The 23,303-nt window shown below is 40.4% G+C and overlaps 2 protein-coding genes across 2 annotated transcripts in view; one reads left to right on the forward strand and one right to left on the reverse strand.

The window, feature by feature from the left end:
- The window catches only part of LOC121190016 (poly(rC)-binding protein 4-like), a 73,832-nt gene extending 70,583 nt beyond the window's left edge, over positions 1-3,249 (forward strand). Inside the window, exon 16 of the mRNA XM_041050558.1 lies at positions 2,454-3,249. Within this exon, the coding sequence (XP_040906492.1) occupies positions 2,454-2,799 (346 nt within the window). The 3' untranslated portion in view covers positions 2,800-3,249. The remainder of the gene's footprint in view (positions 1-2,453) is intronic.
- Positions 3,250-7,305: 4,056 nt separating this feature from the next.
- The window catches only part of LOC121192411 (dedicator of cytokinesis protein 3-like), a 43,250-nt gene continuing 27,252 nt past the window's right edge, over positions 7,306-23,303 (reverse strand). The window contains exons 24-54 of the mRNA XM_041054103.1: positions 22,873-23,065; positions 22,597-22,724; positions 22,273-22,419; positions 22,051-22,149; positions 21,873-21,967; positions 21,605-21,680; positions 21,336-21,436; positions 21,106-21,164; positions 20,858-21,006; positions 20,618-20,703; positions 20,477-20,503; positions 20,274-20,369; positions 20,127-20,187; positions 19,937-20,030; positions 17,620-17,768; positions 14,854-14,940; positions 14,488-14,592; positions 14,015-14,156; positions 13,429-13,595; positions 11,782-11,868; positions 11,377-11,556; positions 11,190-11,273; positions 10,961-11,077; positions 10,627-10,769; positions 10,292-10,427; positions 9,718-9,799; positions 9,332-9,447; positions 9,159-9,237; positions 8,946-9,068; positions 8,661-8,743; positions 7,306-7,914 (exon numbers count right to left, since the gene is read on the reverse strand). Coding sequence (XP_040910037.1) covers positions 7,306-7,914; positions 8,661-8,743; positions 8,946-9,068; positions 9,159-9,237; positions 9,332-9,447; positions 9,718-9,799; positions 10,292-10,427; positions 10,627-10,769; positions 10,961-11,077; positions 11,190-11,273; positions 11,377-11,556; positions 11,782-11,868; positions 13,429-13,595; positions 14,015-14,156; positions 14,488-14,592; positions 14,854-14,940; positions 17,620-17,768; positions 19,937-20,030; positions 20,127-20,187; positions 20,274-20,369; positions 20,477-20,503; positions 20,618-20,703; positions 20,858-21,006; positions 21,106-21,164; positions 21,336-21,436; positions 21,605-21,680; positions 21,873-21,967; positions 22,051-22,149; positions 22,273-22,419; positions 22,597-22,724; positions 22,873-23,065 — 3,900 coding nt within the window. The remainder of the gene's footprint in view (positions 7,915-8,660; positions 8,744-8,945; positions 9,069-9,158; positions 9,238-9,331; positions 9,448-9,717; positions 9,800-10,291; positions 10,428-10,626; positions 10,770-10,960; positions 11,078-11,189; positions 11,274-11,376; positions 11,557-11,781; positions 11,869-13,428; positions 13,596-14,014; positions 14,157-14,487; positions 14,593-14,853; positions 14,941-17,619; positions 17,769-19,936; positions 20,031-20,126; positions 20,188-20,273; positions 20,370-20,476; positions 20,504-20,617; positions 20,704-20,857; positions 21,007-21,105; positions 21,165-21,335; positions 21,437-21,604; positions 21,681-21,872; positions 21,968-22,050; positions 22,150-22,272; positions 22,420-22,596; positions 22,725-22,872; positions 23,066-23,303) is intronic.

Here is a 23,303-nt window from a genome sequence, read left to right on the forward strand (position 1 = left end):
TAATTTGACCACGTGGACGTTCTCAAAACCTCAGCAAACTTTGCCCAAAACTTTCCCCAAACAAAAGTTCGTTTGACACTTTCCGTGTAACCGAGCATGGTCAAACTGGTCAGCATACAAAAGACATACACACATACAGCACCTACTGGGGGAAAAGACATTTCTTTTGTACATGTGTATGTCTCTGTATATCTGGAGAGCAGATGAGATTAGGGCTGTTGGAAAGAAAAGAAGCTCCTTTTACTTGAAGCCATAAATGTCTGTTTATGCCAGTGTGCCATGTGAGCTATATAATGGAAATACATACATTCTAGATGTGTTAACATGGAGTTGTCATGACAAGCTGTGTATATTTAGGATTTTGTGTGGATCTTACATCATCAATCTATTAGCAGGGCACTGCAGGGAATTGAACCCCACCCTAGTGTACTAGGTGTACCATAACCAGTGCCTTTTGCTTTTTGAAGTGATGTAAAGGTAAAGCAAAACCTATATTTCAACAGCATTTTTTAACTATTGTGTTATCAACATATCTAGTTAGAATGAGATATAGTATTCGTGGAAATGCTGTTGTACTGAAGGAAAGAAAACCTTACTTTGAATAATGTATATGGCATATATGTAGGTATTACTGCTGTAGAATCAAAGCATGGATTTATGGCATATAATCTATAATGTGTTATGTATTTTTGCGTTACGTCTGTGGGTAAGTGGTGATGTACATTACTGTATATGATTTGAAAAGAAAGTAGAGAAAAGTAGAGAAAGCAAAGGATTTGGACATGTAAAGAGCACACAAACACACAACAGGCTCCATTAACCTGCTTCATCAACATCTCTCAAACTGAACACTGACTGCATGAGTTATCCTCTGACAAACTTCATGATACTTTTTCTTAACATGTGCAACTTCCTTGTAACCACGTTACACATGTAGTCACATAAACACAACTCAAAGTACAAATGTCCATTATAGTTAACTTTTTCATATATATATCCACAAATACCAGGATATATTTAACCAAGGACATCCTGGTAGTCTTAACATATATGTGGCTGAAAATAACACCATTGAAATGTCTACACAAACTCTAAACAACACTAAAGTAATTTACAAATAACACATTGTCCATTAAACCAAATTACATGCTTGCTCTGAACAGATAATCAGGATGCCCTTCACACTCTCAACTCCTTTATATGCTCATATGATGATACACTCATTATGATTTCATATTAATGATTATGATTTCATTAATATGAAATCATAATGATTGTTTCACAGTTAAATAATAGGCTAGAAATAAATTTCCCCCCACGAGTTGTAACGGTAACGTTAACTTTTAAGATGAGTTTTGGCGGATTTTTTTGGCTTTATTTCTTATGTAGTATGACCTCAATAAAAGATGAATTATTATTTCAAATGCTGTGGTGCTATAGTTTGTAAGGAACTTACATTCAGGCACAAGCGCTGGCTCTGTGTCGCGGTCGGACGGGGTCGAGCTAGTCGGGTCGGACTCGGGGACTGTGGTGTGGTGGATGTAGCTGCGTGTAGCTGCTGCTTAGCTTGTTAGCCTAGCTGATTAGATGATTAGCCTTCGGCTAGCTTGGTTGCTCCGAGCTAAGTGGACGGGTTCTCGGCCGGCTGATCACCTCTCCGCCAAATATGGAAAGTACACTCCCACTAAAATCCAAGATGGCGCAGCTCAAATGCCAATGGTTTGGCCACAAAACCGACTCCCCGAAACCAATGGGTGACGTCACGGGTGCTACGTCCATGTTTTATACTGTCTATGGTATGTGTATTCAGAGCAAGTGAGCAACGGACTTTCATAAAAAATAAAAACTGCGTTAATGCGCGATAAAATGATCGTCGGTGTTAATTTATGCGTTAACGCGATAACGCATTAACTTGCCCAGCCCTTGCAAAAACATAATGATCCCCCCCATTTAAACTCATCTTTGCTTTTCTTCTGATCTCAGTGAAACCAAATATGTTTAAAAGTGTTGATACAGAAGTCCAGATTAATTTATTTGGGATTTGGGAGGAGTAGTGTTGCATAAAAACTGCCAGTACAATCATGGATATGGAGCAAATGAAAATCTTTTTTTTCTGTTGCGAACCTCTGAAACATGTAATTTAAAATCATGTTTACCAGCAATTATTAGTTAACAAGTGAGTAAGCAACACTGTATTTCTGTGGCAGGGGTACAAAGTGATTCACAGTTACAAAAAAGATGATAAAAACATTCCAATGAATAATGACAAACAAAAGAAAAAACTGTCAAACCAGGGCAAGGAAGCTTCAATATTATTGGTGGAGTTCCCCCTTTAATAATTTCCCAGAAACTTCACCCAGTGTTGCAGCAACAGTATAATCCTCTGTTCTTCATTTTCTGTTCCTGTCTCTGTCCCCCTATCCTGTCCTATCCTTCTACCTCTGCCTTCATAGTTTAGAGACAGCCAAATCCACGGCCCAGGCAGCCACCATGGCAACTCCGGTCGACCTCAACATGGCCTTCACCCAGCCGACCTCCCCAGCTGCCTCTCCCGCACCCACCCTGGCTGCTGTGGGCGCACTGACCCCGGCTCATGTGTTGGGCACCCCATACGGTGCCATGCCACTCTCCGGCCTGCTCGGGGTGAAGTCTGTCCCCTTTCTGACTCTGTCCAGCCCCACCCCAACCGTGGCTGTCACTGCAGCACCCTCCCACACCACTCTGGCCGCCTACACCGCCAAAATCTCCTCAGCCAACTGCATCAAAAAGCCAGAAAGACAGAAGTTCGCTCCCTACTGATGCAGCCTCTGTCTGGAGAGTTAGATGAAGGACAGCTGTGCAGTGTTCTTCCACAAACGCCTGATGTAGCCATATCCGCTGGCAGAGATGCTCTTGACTTTAATTCTGTGATGCACCAACAGAGAAGAGACCAATGGAGATGTGGATAAAGCTATTAAAATTTATTTACAGTTATAGATAATTTGTGAGTTTCCCATGAATTGATGGACTGCTTTCATCGTCACCTCATCACTGTTATTGATCACTAAAAAAAAGGGCTGGAACCTCACCTGAGAGACACATGTTTAAATAACTTTTACATGTGTGTCTCAAGTTAGGGATCAGCTACGAGTATTTATCCTTCAGTAAATTTGTAAATTATACTCAGATGACAAATGCTCTACTGTATAATGCTTTTATACAATGTCTATGTTTGCCTCTGGAAGTTTTTAAGAAAATTTGTAAACGTATGGGGGGTATTTTTTTTTTAATAATATGTGCTATGGTACTGTACTTTACTGTTCAGTGTTATGTTCATTTTGTTGGATTTTGTTTTGAATGTGCAACCTGTTTAATCTTTATTTATTAGTATTGTTTCATTTATTAAAAGTCTTTGTTTCCTGACGTAGTGGATGCTATCTCCTGCCTTCTAGCTTTTGTCTCTTATTCTCTCCTTTATTTGTAGCTATCTGGTGAACAACATGCTGTCAGTCCGTTCAATTTCTTCACAGGCATAGAAACAGTAGAGACAGCATTTGAACTAAACCAGTGGCAAATTAATGTAGCAGCACAGGAACACACATTCAGGAGTAAACAGCGTACACAGCACGATGCAATGCCACATCAAGGTTATTTTTGTTTTCCTCCAAACGCAGTCTGGATGGCAGCATGTCATTCCGGTTGCCAGAATTTATGAGAGGTGCTTTTCACATCATTGTGCACTTGTGCCCCAAATAATAACTGCAAAATGAGACAGTGCAACCCCAGAAGAGACAAGAGCTCTGCCTGCATGCCAAGCAATGCACTGACATTCATGTAAGTGTGCAAAAACAAAAGTGAATACAGAATCATATGCTATTCTGTGTGGAGAGTGTGTTATTATACTGACATCAATCACTGCAGGTCCCCTAAGACAAAATACAGGCTGTGAGGAAGAAAGAAAAGGAGACTAACATAGAGAGAGATCTGGGGAAAAAAATGAGAAGAGCCACAGTGATGCTGCAAAAATAAAAATTCAGTGTCTGCATCAGCATGCACCACAGCATGATCCTCCTCTAGAGAGGCAGCTCAGATCCTTTCATCCTTACTCTTTTTTTTTTTGTGACTGCATCACGGATATGCGAGACACTGAGAATGCACAGTCCTTGTAGTCGCCAAAGACAATCCGTTTCAGAGGCAAATAGACACACAGCCCATGCCTGCAACATCAGTGTTCAGTCCATCTATCTATCTATCAATCTAATGATGACTGTTGAAAGTTTTGATGTTGAAGAAAGGAAAATAAACAGCCATCAGTTCTTATTTGATTATGATTTTCAAAGTATGTTACATTTTCAGACATGAAATAGTCTGATACTTCTAATTATTCCTTTAAGGTATCATGACAGGACTTTTACACTGACACTCGGGGTCTCAATGGGTCACTTGTGCCATCTGTAGGCCACACATTACTATTACTATTCACCAAGATGGTGATGTAAACTGACTTTGAAGCACATCCATGTTTGTGATATTTACAGAAAGATTTAATGCCACCTGCTTACATTTATGTATAACAGGCTGAGTTATTGTTTTTTCGTTATATGAACAAATAAAACTTCATTTAAACACAACATGTAAAAAAAGATATGTTGTATATGAATATCAAAGCAGGGTGTTAGTGACAGTGTGAAGCTTGAGTTGGTGAGAGCAGGGACCTTAGCTGTCACTGCAGCTGAAGGGTTCGTGTTCCTTTTTCATCTGTGGTGGAGCCAGGGGTTGTGTGACATGTTGTCAACACACATATACTTCACACACACACACACACACACACACACACACACACACACACACACACACACACACACACACACACACACACACACACACACACACACTCAAAACAGTGGGAACATTACCATAACTCTTCGGAGTCACAGTCTTGTGTTTCCATGACAAACAGCGCCCTCTACTGTCATCTCCACATACTGCTCCATCAATCACAGCACAGCAGATGTAAGGAGGTTCGAGCTGATAAAAGATTGTCTTTAATGTTTGGCATCGTTAATGAATTCCATACCACAGCAGTTATGGGAGTAGGAAAACCACTTTTACAACCAAACACTGTTTGATCATGCTAACACCATATGTACAGGAAAGCACATTGAAAAGTGTATAAAGTATTTATATGAGAAGACTCAAAGTCAAGAACGGTGGAGACAGCCACAGTCTAATGGATTTGTCCTTTTTCCAAACACTGATTATAGATATTTATCAATTACATTGATCTCTGGAGTACATGTATATACACAAAACAACGATAAACCTTTTTGGGGCGTCTGCAATAATTCTGAAAAATATTTCACAATACTGCTGTATGTACAATAACAGAATTTACATTGAAAAATTCTATTGTACGTATATTTTGAGTATCTCTTTAGTCACCAGTTATCCTCAATGCCATCAAGCTTGCAAGAGATACTCATATAGTGTATATATCTAATCTCAGGTTCATCTCCATACAAAGTACAGCAGCCTATGCAGTGCCTTCTGTCTCGGTACGGTTTCTGAAATATGTTCACACAACTGATGATCTCACATACAAAAATAGATGTTGTCTAGTCAGCTGACAACTTGATGTACAGTAACACAAAGCATCCACCTGCAAAAAAACAACCAGGAAAACAAGTAATTGTTAAAATATTAGCTATATCCTTCCAGCCCACTACGGTGCAATAAACAGCAGTGCTCTTCTGCTCCACACAAAAGGAAACCTCCCTCTCAGTCGGGCCTTCAGCGTTCCTCTGAAACACATCATCAGTTTTCACACAACAGAAGGTGATTGAGAAAGAGCTGCAGGCAGAATAAGAAATATTAGCGCTACAAACCAAACAACAATCTGAAACCAAAGCGGGACAAAACCATACAAAACATCACTACTGTAGGTAGATATCTTTTTTCCCACCAGGAAGCGTATAGTGAACAGAATGAAAAGGAGAGCGGCTGTCACTAAATGAGCTTCTCACAGTCTGGATGAGGGGGTCAAACTGCATTTGAGTGCACTTAAGGCAGGTAGGCAATTCCAACGCTGTCTGAGTGGGCTCCTTGACTGGCCACTCAGCGGGCGGGGGTCTAGACAGTGTCATCAGATGCAACGCAATGCCACTGCAGCTGTCCAGGCTCAGCCCTCACTGCTAAACATGGTCTGACAACCATACAGAGAAGGAAAAAAGATGGAGGGGAAAAAGAGGGAGAGAGAGAATGGCACTGGTGTTGGTTGAGGTGTGAAGTGGATAGTCCTCGTTCGTCATTCACCGTGAACATGAAACATGACAGGTGTCGGTCCTGCCTGTCATTGTCCTCAGTTTCCCCTCAATCTGCCGAACGCTCTCATTCCTCTCAAGATATCTTTGTCACACAAAAGAGACAAATATAGACTGAACTTAAAGCACTCAAACAAAAACCAGGATTGCAGCTTGTGCACTACAAATAGAACATCTCATCTGAATACATTCACGTAGGTTTCCATACGCATGGTACGGATGGGAAATCACCAGTCTGTCATCAACTGAAGTTCGTGTCCCACGAGATGCCGGTCCAAGAGGAGAGCTGCAAGTCCAACCTTAGAAACCTGCGACTTATGACAGCCCGGCAGCAACACGTATTACAGTGCGCCATTTGATATGATTCACTATTAAGGAGCACTTAACAGTGTTTTGAAAAACATGGACATAAGCCTTTGAAAACACTATAATGTAGCAAATTTATCAAAATAAGAATTCATATATATGAAGCATTTAAAGCAGAGAAGTCACTTCACTGTGAATAATAGCTTTCTGTAGTTGCCTCGTGTTGTGAAAATGACATGAAAAGCAAAATTAAGGGAGTTCAGAGCTCATACTGCACCTGGGATCATGTTGGTTATGACCACGGTTGTCGTATTTCACAAAACTGTTGTCGTATTATTCTCAAATGAAAAAAACATGCTCACAGACGAGTTGTACAGCTGTGTACAATCAATATCAATTTTTGAACAAAGTTTATCTGTCTTATTGTTCAACAGATAATTTTCTTTTAATAATATCTAAGAGGCCACATGGAGCAGTGACGGCAGTTGAGCCTCGTACCGGTAAATTCGTCGAGGTTCACTCCTTCGTTTCTTTCCTTCATGTGCACTGAAATGAAAAAAAAAACAGAACGAGAAGAGTCAACTGAACACACGCCACTGCTTCCTGTCAGACTGCTTCTGTTACTGTTCCTCTAACTCAGTGCAAATGAAGGGAAAAACACAAGGAGAGGAAAGCTCTAAATATAAGTGGAGCCTCCTCATCACTGTGTCTCCTCATGCTCTTCGCTGATGCACTGCTCCCAGGCATGTTTCCCCTGGTCCTCTCTGTGGCCGTGAGGGGAGTGGAAGATTCTGCGAGGCAGCGGGATGGGCTGAGGCGGCAGCTCCTCCTCAGGGATGCAGCCCTCTCTCAGGTAGGGTTTAGGGGGCACAGCTGGAGGCTGAGGCCTGCGGTAAGGGATGTGGTGTGGGCCGTGAGTGGGAGCGTGGTGGTGAGGTGGCGGCCCGTGGGAATGGCTGTCCAGCCCAGGGTGGGCGTGAGCGTGAGGGTGTGGGTGGGTGTGCGGGTGTGAGGCGGGACTGCGGTAATGGAAGGGGCGGACCGTGTCCACGGGGTCAATTTCTGGTCCACCATAGTGGATATGCAGGTAGGGAGAGGCCAGGTACTCATCAGGAGGGGACCACAGGTGACTTGGAAGAGGCTCCAAGGCATCATTCCTGATCGGGCCAGGCTCTGGATACTGACCCCCGAAGTTACTCTCACTAAGGGAGGAAACACCACTGCTGGCGCTGCCTGACAAAGTGGAGTTACTGCCCCCCAAAGCTGACTGAGGACTGGTAGGGGAGCCAGGGATCGGGTGGAGAGGAGACTGGAGAAAGAGTCAGAGAAACAGTGGGCGTCATGGGTGAGTTTCTCTTGACCAACAGTTAAGGACAGAGTGTCTGCGGTTGTCACAGCAACCTGAATTTCAACACTACTCACGGTGCTCTCAGAAATATTGGAAATACAAGTCTCAAATGAAAGAAGATAGAGAGTCAGCAGCTACTTCATCATTCTGACATTTCAAACACTGAGGCACTTAAAAAAGGCTTTGTAATTGTGACTTGACTCAATCACAGGCATTTTGGGTTGAGTCGGTTCACTTGCAATGGTGAATATTTGATCAATTCACTGCAAGTTAAGACAATGTGTGGGAGCTGACAATTTATGAAAGAGAAGCTTCTGTGATGGCAGGGTTACCATGACAAAAGACAGAATTTCATTTCAAACACTGAAAACGGGTTGTCCAAAGCTAATATTACACTGCAACATCATTTCTACATGAAATATTTGAGTAAATTTAAATAGAGAGACACAAGAAGAAAGAAGAAGACAAAGCAGGAGTATGAGGAGAAGGAAGAAAAGAGAGAAGAGGAATAGAAAGAGCCACACTTTTTAACAATGGACTGCATCAGTCTGCAAAATTCAGTCCAGACAACCACCTGAACATGAACACAACAAAACCACCAAACAGTAGCACATAACTTTTATAGAATCAAATCAAAAAGCATGTTTTCATTTTGATAGTTTATCTTGTCTATCAGGGAGTAAAAATTCTTTCTGTGATGGATGTACCTTTCGAAGAGAACGGACAGGCAGGGCAGGGGGAGGGTCGCTGTTCTGGTGGTGAAACGCATCACAGTGCATCAGAAAGTGTCCTGCAAATAGAAGTAAAATCATACAAGGGAAGAGAAGTCATGTAACTCATGTAAAAAATAAAGAGCGTTTCAAAGCCCGTATAAACTTAACAAGCTCAGTTTTTGCTATCAGATTTTGGTCTGGTTAACATCACAGAGAATCAGCTGAGCTGCTGTTGAACACCAAGAGAAACCATAATGTTGAAGTAAAAAGAGAAGGTACCTGGTGGGAAGGACCTGGGTGGGACAGGAGGCATGATCACCCCTCCAGTAGAAGATGGCATGTAGGACACCTGCTCTCTGTTCTCTCCATCCAGACTCCAACTGCTGGGAGCATTGGGAAAGACTGGAGGGGGTATACATAAATATGTCAACACGCACTGTGATGAGTGTCATGTACACAAACGCTGTGCGTTTTGACCTGTTTGTGTGTTACCTTTCTCTGGCAGATGAGGATCAGCACACGGCTTACAGGGGCTAACTTGCTGAAGTAAGGCACGCTGCATGTGGTTGTTCTGAAAATGTAAAAAACAAAATGTACAGTTACACATCATTAGCTGTTTTCTTATTAAAAACCAACAAACTCTACAGTTCCCGGTTCTGTCCCACCTGTCCATTCTCTGCCATGTTGTAGTACATGGAGTTGTTGGCCCTCTCACGATGAGAGGGCAACAGAATCATTACCTCCCGGTTGTGTTTGGCCTTATCAGGCAGGGATGGAGAGCCTGGACAGAGAAAAAATGTGGAAAATTTACTATTTCTATTTGCAACAACCTCATTAAATGTAACACAGATACGTGTTGTCCTACAGAGGTAGGTATTTTCAGTGTTATTAAATTGTACATATGATTTATGAAAGATCTTTTCTAATACTTGCTCGCCTGTGACAGGTAAAATGTCCATGGAGTCACAGATACAGAAATTGGTCAGGTTAATGATCATTTCAGTCGCTGTATCCATCTCCAGTGTGGAATTTCTGCAGCTGCGTTACTTACCTCTGGCACTCGAGGGAGCAGAGTTAATAATCTGGGAAGAGTTGGAGCGGATTGAGCTCAGGCTGGAGGAAGAGGGGCTCGGCTGCAAAACAGAATACGTTCCAGAATATAATGAACACTATTAAAATACTGAACTGGCACAGAACACACCTTTATCTGTCTTTTTATATGTATGTATGTATGTATGTATGTGTGTGTGCGTATGTGTATGTATGTATATTCCTCTTTATATATATATATATATATATATATATATATATATATATATATATATATATATATATATATATATATATATATATATATATAAAGAGGAAAGTTTCCAGGAAATTTTAATATGAAAATTATCTGACCCATAAAACAGTTACCAAAAATACTTATAGTTACTGTACGAAAGTTGTACGAAAGTTTTATAGTCTCACTTACCAGCTTATTAACTACAACTAATTAGTTTGTCTATTTTATTTTACATAATAACCACTTTTCATTTGAGTTGCACTTTAGAACATGCAAAACAAATTCATATCATTTCCACTACATCCATGCCACAGCGTGTTTTTATTTCAAGCCTCACCTGCATGTGTAATGCCTCCTCGGGGTGCTCTCCCATCAGACCATCAGTCATTATGACGAGGTTTCCTGCCTCACTGGATGTGTGAGAGGACAGAGAGGAGGACGAGTGCCGGATCGAACCCTGAAGGTTCAGAGGGCTGCAAGACAGAGACAAATGGAGTTTGTAAAAAAACAAAACAAAAAGAACAATGTTGTTTCTGTGTGTCTGTGAGCTCATTTGTAAAGCAGCTACTCTTCATGCCAGCTTGCAGTTGTGGTTAGGTTCAAGAGAAGGTCAAATTGCACTTTACATTAATATTATACTGTGCATTGTAGTAAAACCTCTGTATGACTGACCTGTGTCTGTGTATGAGACGTACACTCTCAGGGCTCATGTGACTGTGTGAGGAGAGGATGCCTCTAGGTGAGTTGACCCCTTGGCAGCCTGCAGGGCCAAATCGATCCACGCTGGGCACACCCTGCTGGGACCCAACCATATACTGCTCTGAATAATTACTCAGCTCACACATGCAGTGAAACACTTGCATATAAATACACTGCAACCTTTGCACACGTGGATGCATCAGAACACAAACCAATTATCATCACATTAATTATGGTCAGCAAGAATCAAAATGAACATGACTCAGATAAAGATGAAAGCCTGACCCACAAGTGGGGGACCACTCACATGGTGTAAACCTGTCCTCATCATGTGGAACTGGTCTACAAGCTTTTTGTGCAGGGGGCGCATCTCTGGGTGCACCAGCTTCTCGTGAACAGCCAGCCCCACTCCAAGAATGTGCACCTGTTATGGGAAACCACAAGAACAAGCACTGAAAAGGATGTTTTCTCCATTATCACGTGACTGTGTTAAACTGGCAGTTCCTCATATGATGAATTTCAAAGCTGAGTCTGACCTGCTCCTGCATCAGATCCTTCAAATGTGTGATCCTCTCTGTATCTTCTGGGTGACTGCTGATGTAGTCCTTATCAAAGAAGGCCTGGTGTAAAAGGGGAAGAATGAAAGGATGAGGTTCTCTCACAGCACGGATTTATTGTTCCTAATTCCTGCAGCCTTCCCTCACTCCGCCCCCCCAACAGTACCTCCTGATATCTGGCGATCCCTCCATTCACAGCAGCATCTATGACCCCATTGAGGCACATGCTGAGCGGGTTGATGTTGCCATGGTGCTGCCTGTGTTGGTACTGGCTGATCAGAGTCCTCAGCTCCTGGGTTTTATTCTCCACCACATAAATGGCATTCTCCAGAGGGCTCACCTCCACCTGGAAATACAAACACGCATTCACCCTGAGCTACGAGAGAAGGAGAGGAAGTATATGTATACAGGCAACTTCATGTTAGTCAGTCTAAAATATACTCCCTCAGAAGCATGGCTACCAAAGTGACTTCACATCTGTTGTAAGAGGAGCTTGTGAAAATTGTCTAGCATCCCTCAGGAGGCAGCATGTGCAAAATAAGATGACAGAATGACTGTTTGAGTTCCTCACCACTTCTCTCCTTTCCACCTCTGCCCAGCGGGAGATCCCAGGGAGAGGACGTGAGAGGATCAGGGTTGTTCTCTCAATCCACAAACTCTGTTAAACAACCAGAGAACAAAGGTTATCAACCACATCTGGTAGCATCACAAAATTTTAAAGAGCTGACTGTGTGTAATAATAGATAAATAAACAGGCTGGAAAAAGAAGAACCTAAAAATAGGGTTTTCGGGTAGCATGTAGGTCAGTTTAGAAAAGAGTAAAAGTCCTGATGTGGTTTGATTCCAAATTTAGGTTAGTGTGTCAGAGGAAACTACAGTTTCATGTCTGGTCCAAGTCTCTAAAGCCCTGAAGATTCTGGGTTTTTTAGCACTATTAGCTGGACTCACACTAGATGTAAGGTGGGTGAGAAAAGAAACAAAAAATGTAAACACTAAAACAACTGGTCAGTTAATCGATTTTTTAATCACATCCACATGTGCGTGATTAGGTGCCTTGCACTTCTGTATCTTTTGTATCCTTCTTACCTCCTATATTTTTATATTTTATATTTTTATTTCTTTATTATATTTTTATTGCTACTTTCTTGTTGTATTTATAATATTTAGGTGTATCTATTGATACTACCTGTTGTTGTTGGCTATACCCAACAAGACTTGGCTTTATAGAGTAATATATGTAAGTAACAAAACAATCATTGCAGCCTTAAATGCAAAATAAAAGTCCTGCAATGAAAACAGTAACTGCAGTTTATCATTTTTGTACACTGAGATTTCTTTTTTTAACTTTAGTGGTAACCTCTAAGTTTGTATTGCTATTACTGTCAACAAACATCTATCCATATTATGTCAGTGAGAATCTACCTGTGTCTACTTTTCCCTTATGTTAATGCAGTTTCCTTATATTACATCATTCTATGACTAATGCAACTGCAGTTCTTGCAGGGAGCACAGTAAGTTACACTTACCAGGGCTGCTACACAAGTGAGTCATATTTGGACCTAATATCACAATCAGAATCTTTTGTTTTAAACACAACATCAGGCAACTTACTAGTTACAGAGGATTTAATAGACCAAGGTAAAGCATCTCAAAAATCATGGCCACATATGTGACCGTCTTGTAAGGATGTTATTTTGACATTATAATGATGTCTAACTGACCAGGTGAGACTGTGAAATGAACCTCATGAAAATCTGGTGACAGTTGGTGGGTTGTTTATGTTGCTAAGCAACTGTCAATCAAATCTAACCTAGCCACCCCCACACAGGCCCAATGAAGCAGTTTTTAAACTCTTAATAAACAACATCTAAGAATGTTTTTCTTTCTAAACTTAATCATTGTTTATTTACTCATAATTATTAAAAGTTATAGAAAAAATTATTCAGGATTTAATTAATGCAAGTTTTAAAATGTTTTACTGGCCAAAAGCTGTAGGCCCTCCACTGTGGCCACCAGGGGGTGTTACATCTGCTTACATCACCTGAAAGGCCAGATTAATCTCGAAGAAAAAAAAAATCACCGCATGAATCATCCGCAGTTTCCACAGTGTTTGATCTATTTCATGTCTTTTACTAGTGCCACATCTGAATTCGGCATTTTATGTGGAAAAACTGTGAGGCAGGAATGGACTGAGAGCAGCACTGCTGGCTCACCCTACCCTGAACTCATTCTCTCGATCCTTGGGCCCCTTGTGGAAAGGCCTGTCATAGTGGAAACGGCTGACGTTGTTTATGCGGTAGAAGCTCTTGATCCTCTCGGGCACACGCTCCAGCTGAGGCACATCAGAAATGTCTGACACTGGAGTCACCGCATAGATCTGCAAATCTAGAAACCAAGTGTCAAGGAAGTGACAGAAAGACATGCCTACTCACAGAGGAGGAAGAGCAGGACGGATATTCAAAGGAAATGCTTACAGTCTCACTTTTTGACTCTGGAAATCAACCTCAACATTATGCTCTATGCTCCTATTTGATCTGTAATAATCTCTAATACGTACATAAACATTTCACAGTGCTGCAAGGATGAAACAAGAAATTGATTAATTAATTGAAAGGCAATTAACAATATCAAAAATCAATTAACCATTCAAGTTATCTACTATATCAAGCACAAATGGCAAATATTTGCTGGTTCCAACCTCTCAAATGTGAGGATTTGCTTTTTTTCTGCTTAACCAAACAAATAATCTTTAAAATACACATTAAAACAAAAATAAAATAGCTTTATTAGAATTAATAGGATACACTGAGCGTCGCTCTGCAGGATGGTGTCATCAGGTTGGTTGGGATGCTGCATGGCGATGGCTTGTGGGAACTCTCCCAGCATCCTTTGCTGGAAGTCCTCGAGCCGTTCATAGTCATAACCACGACAGACAAACTCCTTATTCTGCGGAGGGAAGATAACGGGTGGATGTATACAATGCTGACATTGACAGGCAAAGCTGCTAGCTCACATCTCTCAGTAGATCATGCCGATGACTGTTTTCAGTCTTGATTTAAAGATCTCAGTGGTGTTTGCCTCTCTGATTGGGAAAGGTGAAGTATTCCATATTATTTTTAACATCAATTTTCCATCCAGGCTTTTTGTGCTGCACAAGCTACTGAAGCTGACACTGTCTCCTGCTGAAGCATGAAGGAGCAGTACAGCTGGCAGCATCGGCAGAATCTTAACTGTGTCAGGAGAGACAAGAGAGGAGCTGAGATTCAGTAAGTCTTACCCTGAGGAAGAAAGGAAACTTCCTGCCATAGAAGCCCATTCGGAAAAACTCGGGTTCAATCCTCTGCTGTTCAATGATGTTGTCATAGTACGCTGCCTCCATTTTCTGTCACGGAATGAAAAATATACAGAAGAGTTGTGGTGAATAATGATTTAATCACAGACATTACAGAATCCTCTGCCTTTCCTGATGAGTGTGGGCGTGCACAGGTAATTAGGACATTGTGTCTGACGCTATACACACTTCACACCACATAACAGACGTTGACAATGACTGAGGGAGCCGAAAATCTCACCTTCAAGCATCACAGAGGATGCTTGTTTGATAATAATAGCAGAAAGAGGAAACACGCAAGACTTCACTCACCCGTATCCAGCTGAGGCTCTGATAATCATATAAAGTCTCATACTGGAAAGCGAGTTCCCGGCAGAGAGAGATTCCGTATTCCCAGCACTGCAAAGGCACAGATAAATAAGATAATGGATAAATGAATGAAATCATTCAAGCTTAATTTATCCTTTACAGTCAAGAGAAATCACCACTAAAATGACAAAGCTTGGAAACTTGGGAAATCTTGGAGGACTGGCATTACATGGTCATTTTAGATGGAAGACGTAAACCAAAAATACAAAGCTGACCCAAAGAGTCTCTGTTATTTGAAAGTAGGGAGGAAAAACAACTTTTGTGAGACTCTATAAGAGTCACGTTTTTGCACTAAGCTATATTTTTAGAATTTAGAATTAAAAAATACATTATGTGTGTGATCACTGCAAAGAAGAGAATATGGTGTCAGGCTTTCTTTCTTTTATTTATTCTTTCCAAGAATTTATATGTGCAGTAACATGCATCTACTTATACTTTATATTCTAATGATAGAGTAAACAAAACAAACACTACCACTAACTTAAAAAAATAAATTTTGTCCTCAATTTTTACTTTGTTTCATGTAAATGACCATTTGAATGGTTAATGTATGATAATATACGGCAGAAATTACTAAATTTAGAGGGAAAAGTAAGCATTTCAAAAAATTCCCTTAAAGAGGTTCGTTTTTTCACATAGGGCAGTTGTTTCGCTGACCCTGCTGCAGCTCATTGTGCAGTAGTAGGTGGTAGTGAGTTTGAGCAGTTGATATTGAGTGAGTCAGTTGTTTCTTTTGCTAGTTTTATTTTGCATATGTTGTGTTTGTTCAGGTCACACAGCTGCTTCATTAGTTAAGCTCGACAAAAACATGAACTGTGTACTGTAAGCTTCCTTAGCTAACACTGGCCTCTCAACATAATACCTTCTCTTGTTCTCCTCACACCCCAACCCCATTTCTTACCTATGGCCATTATTTCTCCTAATCCTTGACTGTTACAGGTCCCTTGAGCACTTGGAAGGCTCGTAGTTATAAGGCTATGGTCAATCATATGCAGAAATTTATATTTTCATCCTCATCAAGGTATTTTGCTCAATTCTACTCTTGGTATATTTATTTGCTTATTTGATCTAATTTTGCTTCTTCTATGTAAAGAACTTTGTAATGTTGTTTTAAATTTACTAGTATTATTATTATTATTAAAACTGGCACTGGGATTAATGTGTAATATTAACTTGACCTTTCTTTTCACATAACTTTATGAAAGTCATTACAAAAACAAAAAGGACAAGGTGATGAGATACCACATACTGTGTAAGTCATTTAAGGTAACATTTAAGGTAAAAACATAAATGAAAAATATAATAATAATAATAATAATTTTGCCCACATTAATTCATTGAGGTTGCAAACCTGAAAGTTGGTTTTTACACGCATTTCAATTTCTATTTTTCCTGGAGCAGCGAGGGATTTCACAGATCTACAACAACTACTTGTATGTTTTTTGTTTTTTTTTTTCAAAGAAGGGTGGCGATAAAAACAAGAGATGACAAAGAGTTAATGAAGGAGGCCACTTTTATTTTCTTCTCAGCTGCTCCCAGAGACCAGAGGGCATTGTCCTCTCCAAAGTACACAGACCAGTCAGCTAATTCAATTTGGTGGATGAGAACCAGCCAGGGAGGACTGACTCAGGGAAGCAAATCACATTTGAGCCATCTGACCCTTACCGAGTAGTATAGTGGTGTGGGCATCCATATTATGATACTCAGTGTTTGCTTCAGTACAGAAAACTCTTTCATGATATAGGATATATACCAAAGCAGTGACAAAAAGATGATTTTGTTTTGTTAAACCACGGTTCTGTAGAAAAGATGCTGCTGATCTTAACTCGAATAGCTCCATTGCGCTGTTTTATAAATCTGCTTCTCTACATTTCCATGGCTATGATTTTGCATATAAAAAATATGATCAGCATATAAAATATCATGCATCAAAGAAGGTTTAACTACTCAACACTATATAAAGTGATTAAAATGAGTGCTGCCTCCACAAGTTACAGTTAATTACACTCTCTGAGGCTTTTTACATAACTTCACATTTATAACTTTTACATTTTACAGAACCCTTTTAGCAATACAATGGGACTTTTGCTTAAGAAACACTGGATTGTTTTTTACTTGTAACAGTACTTTCACATTGTGGTATTGCTGTTGTTACTTAGGTATTTACTTAGGATTTGAGTACTTTCTCCATCACTGTGTGAATCTAGTTCATTAAGTAGTGAATGAAACACAAAAGTCACTGGGGACAAGCAAAAAGAAAAAATAAAATAAAATAAAAAGATTGATAAAAACTTTGAGAAAGATTATAAGTAACACTACAGGATTCTGGCTCTCTCCCAGCGTTAATGAGGGCAAAATTTAATTATCCTTGAGAACAGCTGCACTGCAGACGAGAACAAACAGCTACTGGAACATTATTAAAAAAAAAAAAAAAAACACATTAAGAAAGCTATAAAACTTTTGTGACTTTCATTGATCTGAGATGATGTCATTTCTGGTGTGTATTGTACAGCACACAAATACTACTACTGTTCCATCACAGTAAAATAAATTTGCCTTCATTTTCAAATTTTACTGAGTGAGGTTCAGCTGTGGTGAAGCCAAAGGCTGGTGCGGGTCAGAAATGACAGGCCCTTAACATTTCCCTGAAACACTGGCAAGAAATCAGTAAAACAGGAGTAAGAGATGAAGCTGTAAAAATTCACTTGCCTTGCCCTTGTTGAAGTAGTGGAGGATTTTACGACTCAGGTTCTCCTTGCGTTGCCACTCGCTCTGACAGGGATAGTGGAGGAAATCCCTCAGGGGCCGGTCCTCCCACTGCAGCAGCTCCCAGTACAACAGCAGGGTGAACGCTGCCTCTGTAGCAGAGGGAATTGAGGTCAAAGGTCAACAGAATGGAAGCATATCATCGTGATTATCTGCTATCGAGTAAAGCTACAGATGTTGGAGCAGTTTGCACAGTCTGGCCACAATGATGAACTGATACCTTCCAGACATTTTGGGTCCAGTTTTTGTGAACAGATGGCGTGTGACACAAAGTGCAGTCAGTGGCACAAAACACAAGTTGCCCAGAGCATGGCAAGTATGTTTGGATATACTGTTGGCCAGAGGTGAAAAGAGCACCTGCACAGTTGAAATCATATAATCTGCTCTCTCAGTTGTTTTGACACAATCTTCAAATGAAAATCATGTGGGAAAAAAAGTGTGAAATTATCTTTTGTTCATTTTATCACAACATTATATGCATTTCGTGTTGCTTTCACACAGAACTCAACTGTATTGTGGGGCTGAGTTCTACAGGGTATCACAGTTATGGTGTGGACAGATATCAGAGAGGGACAATAGGCTGCAGAAGGGAGAGGATGCAGAAGTATACTGTATCTTTAGCTCTCACTATGTGTGTGGGTGCACAGCTATGCAGTGAGCTAACCACACATCCAAAAAGGTTGACGACACGGGATTACCTTCAAAGTTTTTCCTGCAAACAACTGTGAAATTGTGAAAGAAGTGCGGGAAAATTGTTACATTATGAAATGAAATGATTAACTCATCAGCCCGTTGACAGAAAAAGCTTCTCAACTGTGAGGATTTGCTGTTTTTCTTTGTCATGTGATAACTAATTAAATATCTTTAAGTGTTGTGTTGCTAATCAGACAAAACAAGCAATTTGACAACTTTTTTTTTTTACAGTTATAGAGACCAAATGATTGATTGAAAAAAAAAACACTGAAAAATAAAGCAGATTGACATAAATTAATAGAATCATTAGTTTCAGCCCTAAAATAAATGGTGCAACAGCATGAATCCAATCACAGTATGAAACCAAAGACAAATGATGCCTCTCCCTAAGTTGAATTCCCATCTTTTTTTTAAGGCAGACAATGATTCACGCAGTAACCCCATGTGTGATCACAGCCAACTCAGCAGAACACTAAAATATGATTTAATTATGTTGCCAGCTGCTTGTTGTTTGTTTTACATAAGTGATGGATAAGGTTGCATTCAATTAGTCATATTTGGCTACATTTACAAACATACACACAATAAAGCCACCACTGCCAACAATATGAGTAAAACAAGAACACTTAAGCTATTTACATGATTACATAAACTGACAACTTCCTCTGATTTCCTGTTTACATGATTAAAAGTTGCATCACTAGACTTAAGTAAAATGTACTGTAACCACTCTCTACATCACTAACTTTGTTCTGATGTATAATGATTTAAATCTCAGAATTAGCAATAGCCTGATGTCTTAATGTAAAACTATAAGAGAATGTGTATCTCTACCTATCTATGCCTGACATTCAGCCTTTGATATCACACAGTGTCTCTACACTGTGTGATGTTTAGCTTACACATCTCTGTTTTCATCATACTGCTTTCTTATCTAGTATCTTTCTTATCCGTGGCTGAACAAGGAATCCAGCCCACTAAAGCATAGTTTCACCAGTTTTCATAAGATGCTGCCCCCAGACTGCTGGGGGCTTATTTTGAGTATCTACAGAGAACTGTTTGATAAAAACTCGGCTTGCTACTATCTACTCGGGTTGAAGGTGTAATGCTGTTAACAACGTGAGGTCACTGGCCTCCATGCACTAATAATAGTAATGACAGTTAATGATAAAGATTTGATAAAGATGTCAATCAAATCCAAGCATCATCCCTCCTTCTCTGCTGCTCGTATTATTTTGCTGTGCAGTCATAAACTAAGAGCATAAAGAATAAGTATTTCCTGAACAAGCAGTCAATCCCACACCTCTCTCAAACTGACTGAACACTGGAGAGCCTCATGATTTTGTGTGTCAAAGTTCAATCAAACTGAAGTCTGCTCTGAGCAAAATAGGCAGGTCAACTCACCAAATAAAAAAACAAAAGAACAAATAAATGGGAAGCCAACACCTTGAGAACACATCTAATCAGCTAAAATAAGTTAACTCAGTGCCAGCCCATACATTTTGCTAAGGTATGGCTTTGTGAGACCTCAAAACCCCCACATAAACAGGCCCAGTATCTCTGTTACCTGTGAAGTCCTCTGCTTGAAGATGCAGATCACACAGCTTGTGGATGTAACGGATGTACATGTCTTCCTTGTTGACCTCTGATTTGTAGAAGTTCTGTGGTTGAATTAAAAAGAAAAAGAATGGTTGAAAAATGTATAAATATTCAGAAATGTGTTTCTAAAAATCCAGACACTTTCATGGATGTCTCACCATAAGGTTGACAGAACCCCCAATTTTCTTGTTCTCCATCTCATCTCCTTTCATGCAGTCCCTAAACATAAAACAAATAGATTTTTTTTCCTCACTGCTTTGCAATTTCATGACGTAAACTTATATCATTATTATGCGGAAATATACCTGTAATCCAGTAATCGCTCAACAAGTCTTGTGACTGATGTGACAAATGAGATTCCCGTCTCTCTCCAGGTCTCCTGCTCTATCTTCTCCAGCAGGCTGAACAGAAAATACAGTAAGATGTTCTTACTCAAGATAAGGAGCAAAAAAAAAGTAAACAGACATTAATCAAAATGTCTCTTGGCCATGAAGACTTTACACCTCACCTTGGATAAGGACCGAACAGCTGGGTTCTGCGGTGTGACAGGCAAACAACACAGAGAAGTATGTTAGAAGGAAATTCTATGAGAGCAGAATTACTCTGAGTATCACTTCACAGGCTCACTAAACACAGGTTTCGTGCTTACAAAAGGCTGAAGAGCTCTCTGTGATTATCATCGCCTTTCCCATCTGACACCATGCTGTCCAGCTTATCCATCAGCTCTGCTTCCACCTACACACACACACACACACACACACACACACATACACATTCATCCAAAAGATGGGGTAATGTTACAGTGTGTGACAAAAAGCTGTCCATTTTTATTACAACAACTGCCACGGAACCCAGTCTGTGTTTCATGACATAACAATGTCACAATGACCTGTTTGAAGTTGCCATTTTTCCTCTGCTCCCAGTCCATCATGTCATGGAAAATTGGAATCATAATGTTTCGAACCTCAGTTTGAGGGACGAGGGTGACTCCCAGGAAGGGCCCCATCATTCCTGGGATGAAGTGGGGCTTGTTGTCACCTGGATAGCGATTCACATATATAGAAGTCACTGTCATTCATTAGTTTTATGAAATCAAGATTTAAATGCAGGTGCTTCACATTAAGGATGATGACGCACCTAATTTTTGCCACATGCTGAAGAGCTCATATGCCATCATCACTCTCAGATCTCCATACCTACAAAGAGAAGAGTGTATAGTCAAGTGTAGAGTTTAATAAATAAATAAATAACAAATAATAAATAACGAATAACGAATTTCCCCACGGGGATTAATAAAGTATATCTATCTAAATAACCAACCTGGTCTCAGAAAGAATGAACACAATGAATATGTGGTAGTCTCTTACTTGTCGAGGACTTTCTTTCTCTTAGCAGGGCCAAGTGCCTCCAGCTGCAAACTGGGCTGGTTGATGTACAGTACAGTGAGACTGAAAAAGGAGTTCCACACCTGATACACACCACAGACAAAAACAAAAGCAAGTTAACACTACGCTAAAAAAAATAATACTAGTTTCACAAATTTACTCATGAAAAAGTGTTAAATATTTTGAGGCTTTATGGTGCAGTAGGCTTCTTAAATGCCAGCCCCCTCTGTTGGACACACACACAGACACACCTTGAAATCAAAATCCGCCTCTGAGAAGTTCTTGTGCAGCGCCGGAGACAGAAACTGTGTTGTCACTACGATGATACTGCAGAAAGCAAACATCACACTGTCAGCTTACAAAACAAGGCAGCAGCCAAAAATAGATGAAACAATTTGCAACACAAGCGTCACCTTCAGAATGGTATTATCTGAGGAGAGTCTGATCTAATGGTTGGCTGTATACCCTTACCATCTCTGGGACAAAGAATGCACGACAGAACAGGAAAAGCAGACTCACTGACTAGTTAGAAGCCTCATGACACTCCAGTCTCGGGGGAAGATAGTCAGTTTCATCAGATTGCGAAACACACAGAAGATCTTCAACAGGAACTCCTGCATGAAAATATTAAAAAAGCTTATGCAGTCTAGGTAGGTAGTAAACAGGCAACAGCTCTGCAACTCAAAGAGTTTCTCACCTTTAGCTCCTCCTTGCTATGGAAGTTGTTCAGTAGATGGTGAAAGTGGATCTCTGTCATTTGTCGGAGCAGAGAGAGAAGACAGGAAACATACTCCCCCTGCACAAGAGAAAATGGCAGATATGGACATGCATATTTAAAAAGGTTAATCAACTCAAAATATTCACTAATTTCCACATGTTTTGATTGTATGTGAAAGAGGCACATTGAGTGGGGGATTACTGTTATCTCTGCAGTGCACTGGGGACAGCGTTGTCCCCTGGATGTCTCCACAGAATGAGACTTGCTCATAATAGACAGCAGAGTCTGTAGCAGCACGTCCAGAAGGCTCTCCACCATCATCTCCACCTCCTCCTGAACTGAAGACTCCTGCCACACAGAGAGCAAGTAGAAGGAAGCAGAGAAACCCCATCGGTGTTTGTGCTAACAAGCTACAGCAACATTACCATGATCCAGTATATTTCAAAAGAAAACAGGAATTGCATAATGTATAAACACTTTTTTGGTTATACATGTTGAGTGTGCATATGGTACAATCTACTGTACCATGGAGCTTGTCTTGATTATGGAAAAGATGCTGCCAAGGATTCCAGAACAGATGAGCAGCTCCCTCTGCTGGCGCAGATGAAGGTGGATATGATGCAGAACCACTGGCAGCAAAATACTACGAGACTCTGAGGGAAGAGAGAAAGAAATAGAAAGGAGACAGGACGTTGGATGAAACTGAAATGGTCTGTATGCACATTAGGCTTACATGTATGGTTGTTTTGGTATCTTCAGAGAATGAAAACACTTTGTAAAACCTTCACATTTGTGTCTCACCAGGGAAGAAGAAGAGACGGCTCTCAACTGTACGAGCAATGGACTGCAGTTTGACTACATCCATAGACTGGCCAATGTCCACTGTGCTGGGCATACTCCCTAGGGTTCCCCTGACATATTCGGCTACTTCCTGAACAGTGAACATCTGCAGCAGCTCATCAAAGATATCAGGGAAACTGTTCAACAGTGCTGCCTGAGGGGGAAAACAAAGAGCACAGAGATGGAATTTGTAGTGTACATATGGAATATATAACCCATTTCAAAGACGCTACACTTCCAGTTTTAAAAACATGACAAAAAATACCACTTACATCATCATACACTTTGCACTTTTCTGGGTGACACTGACACGACACAGGATAGCCCCAAATTAAGCTGACTATTAATATTCCAAAAGGAGTATGAACAAGATCTTAATGTAGGGGCACAGT

This window comes from Toxotes jaculatrix, chromosome 2 (genome assembly GCF_017976425.1).
Source record: "Toxotes jaculatrix isolate fToxJac2 chromosome 2, fToxJac2.pri, whole genome shotgun sequence".
Lineage (NCBI taxonomy): Eukaryota > Metazoa > Chordata > Actinopteri > Toxotidae > Toxotes > Toxotes jaculatrix.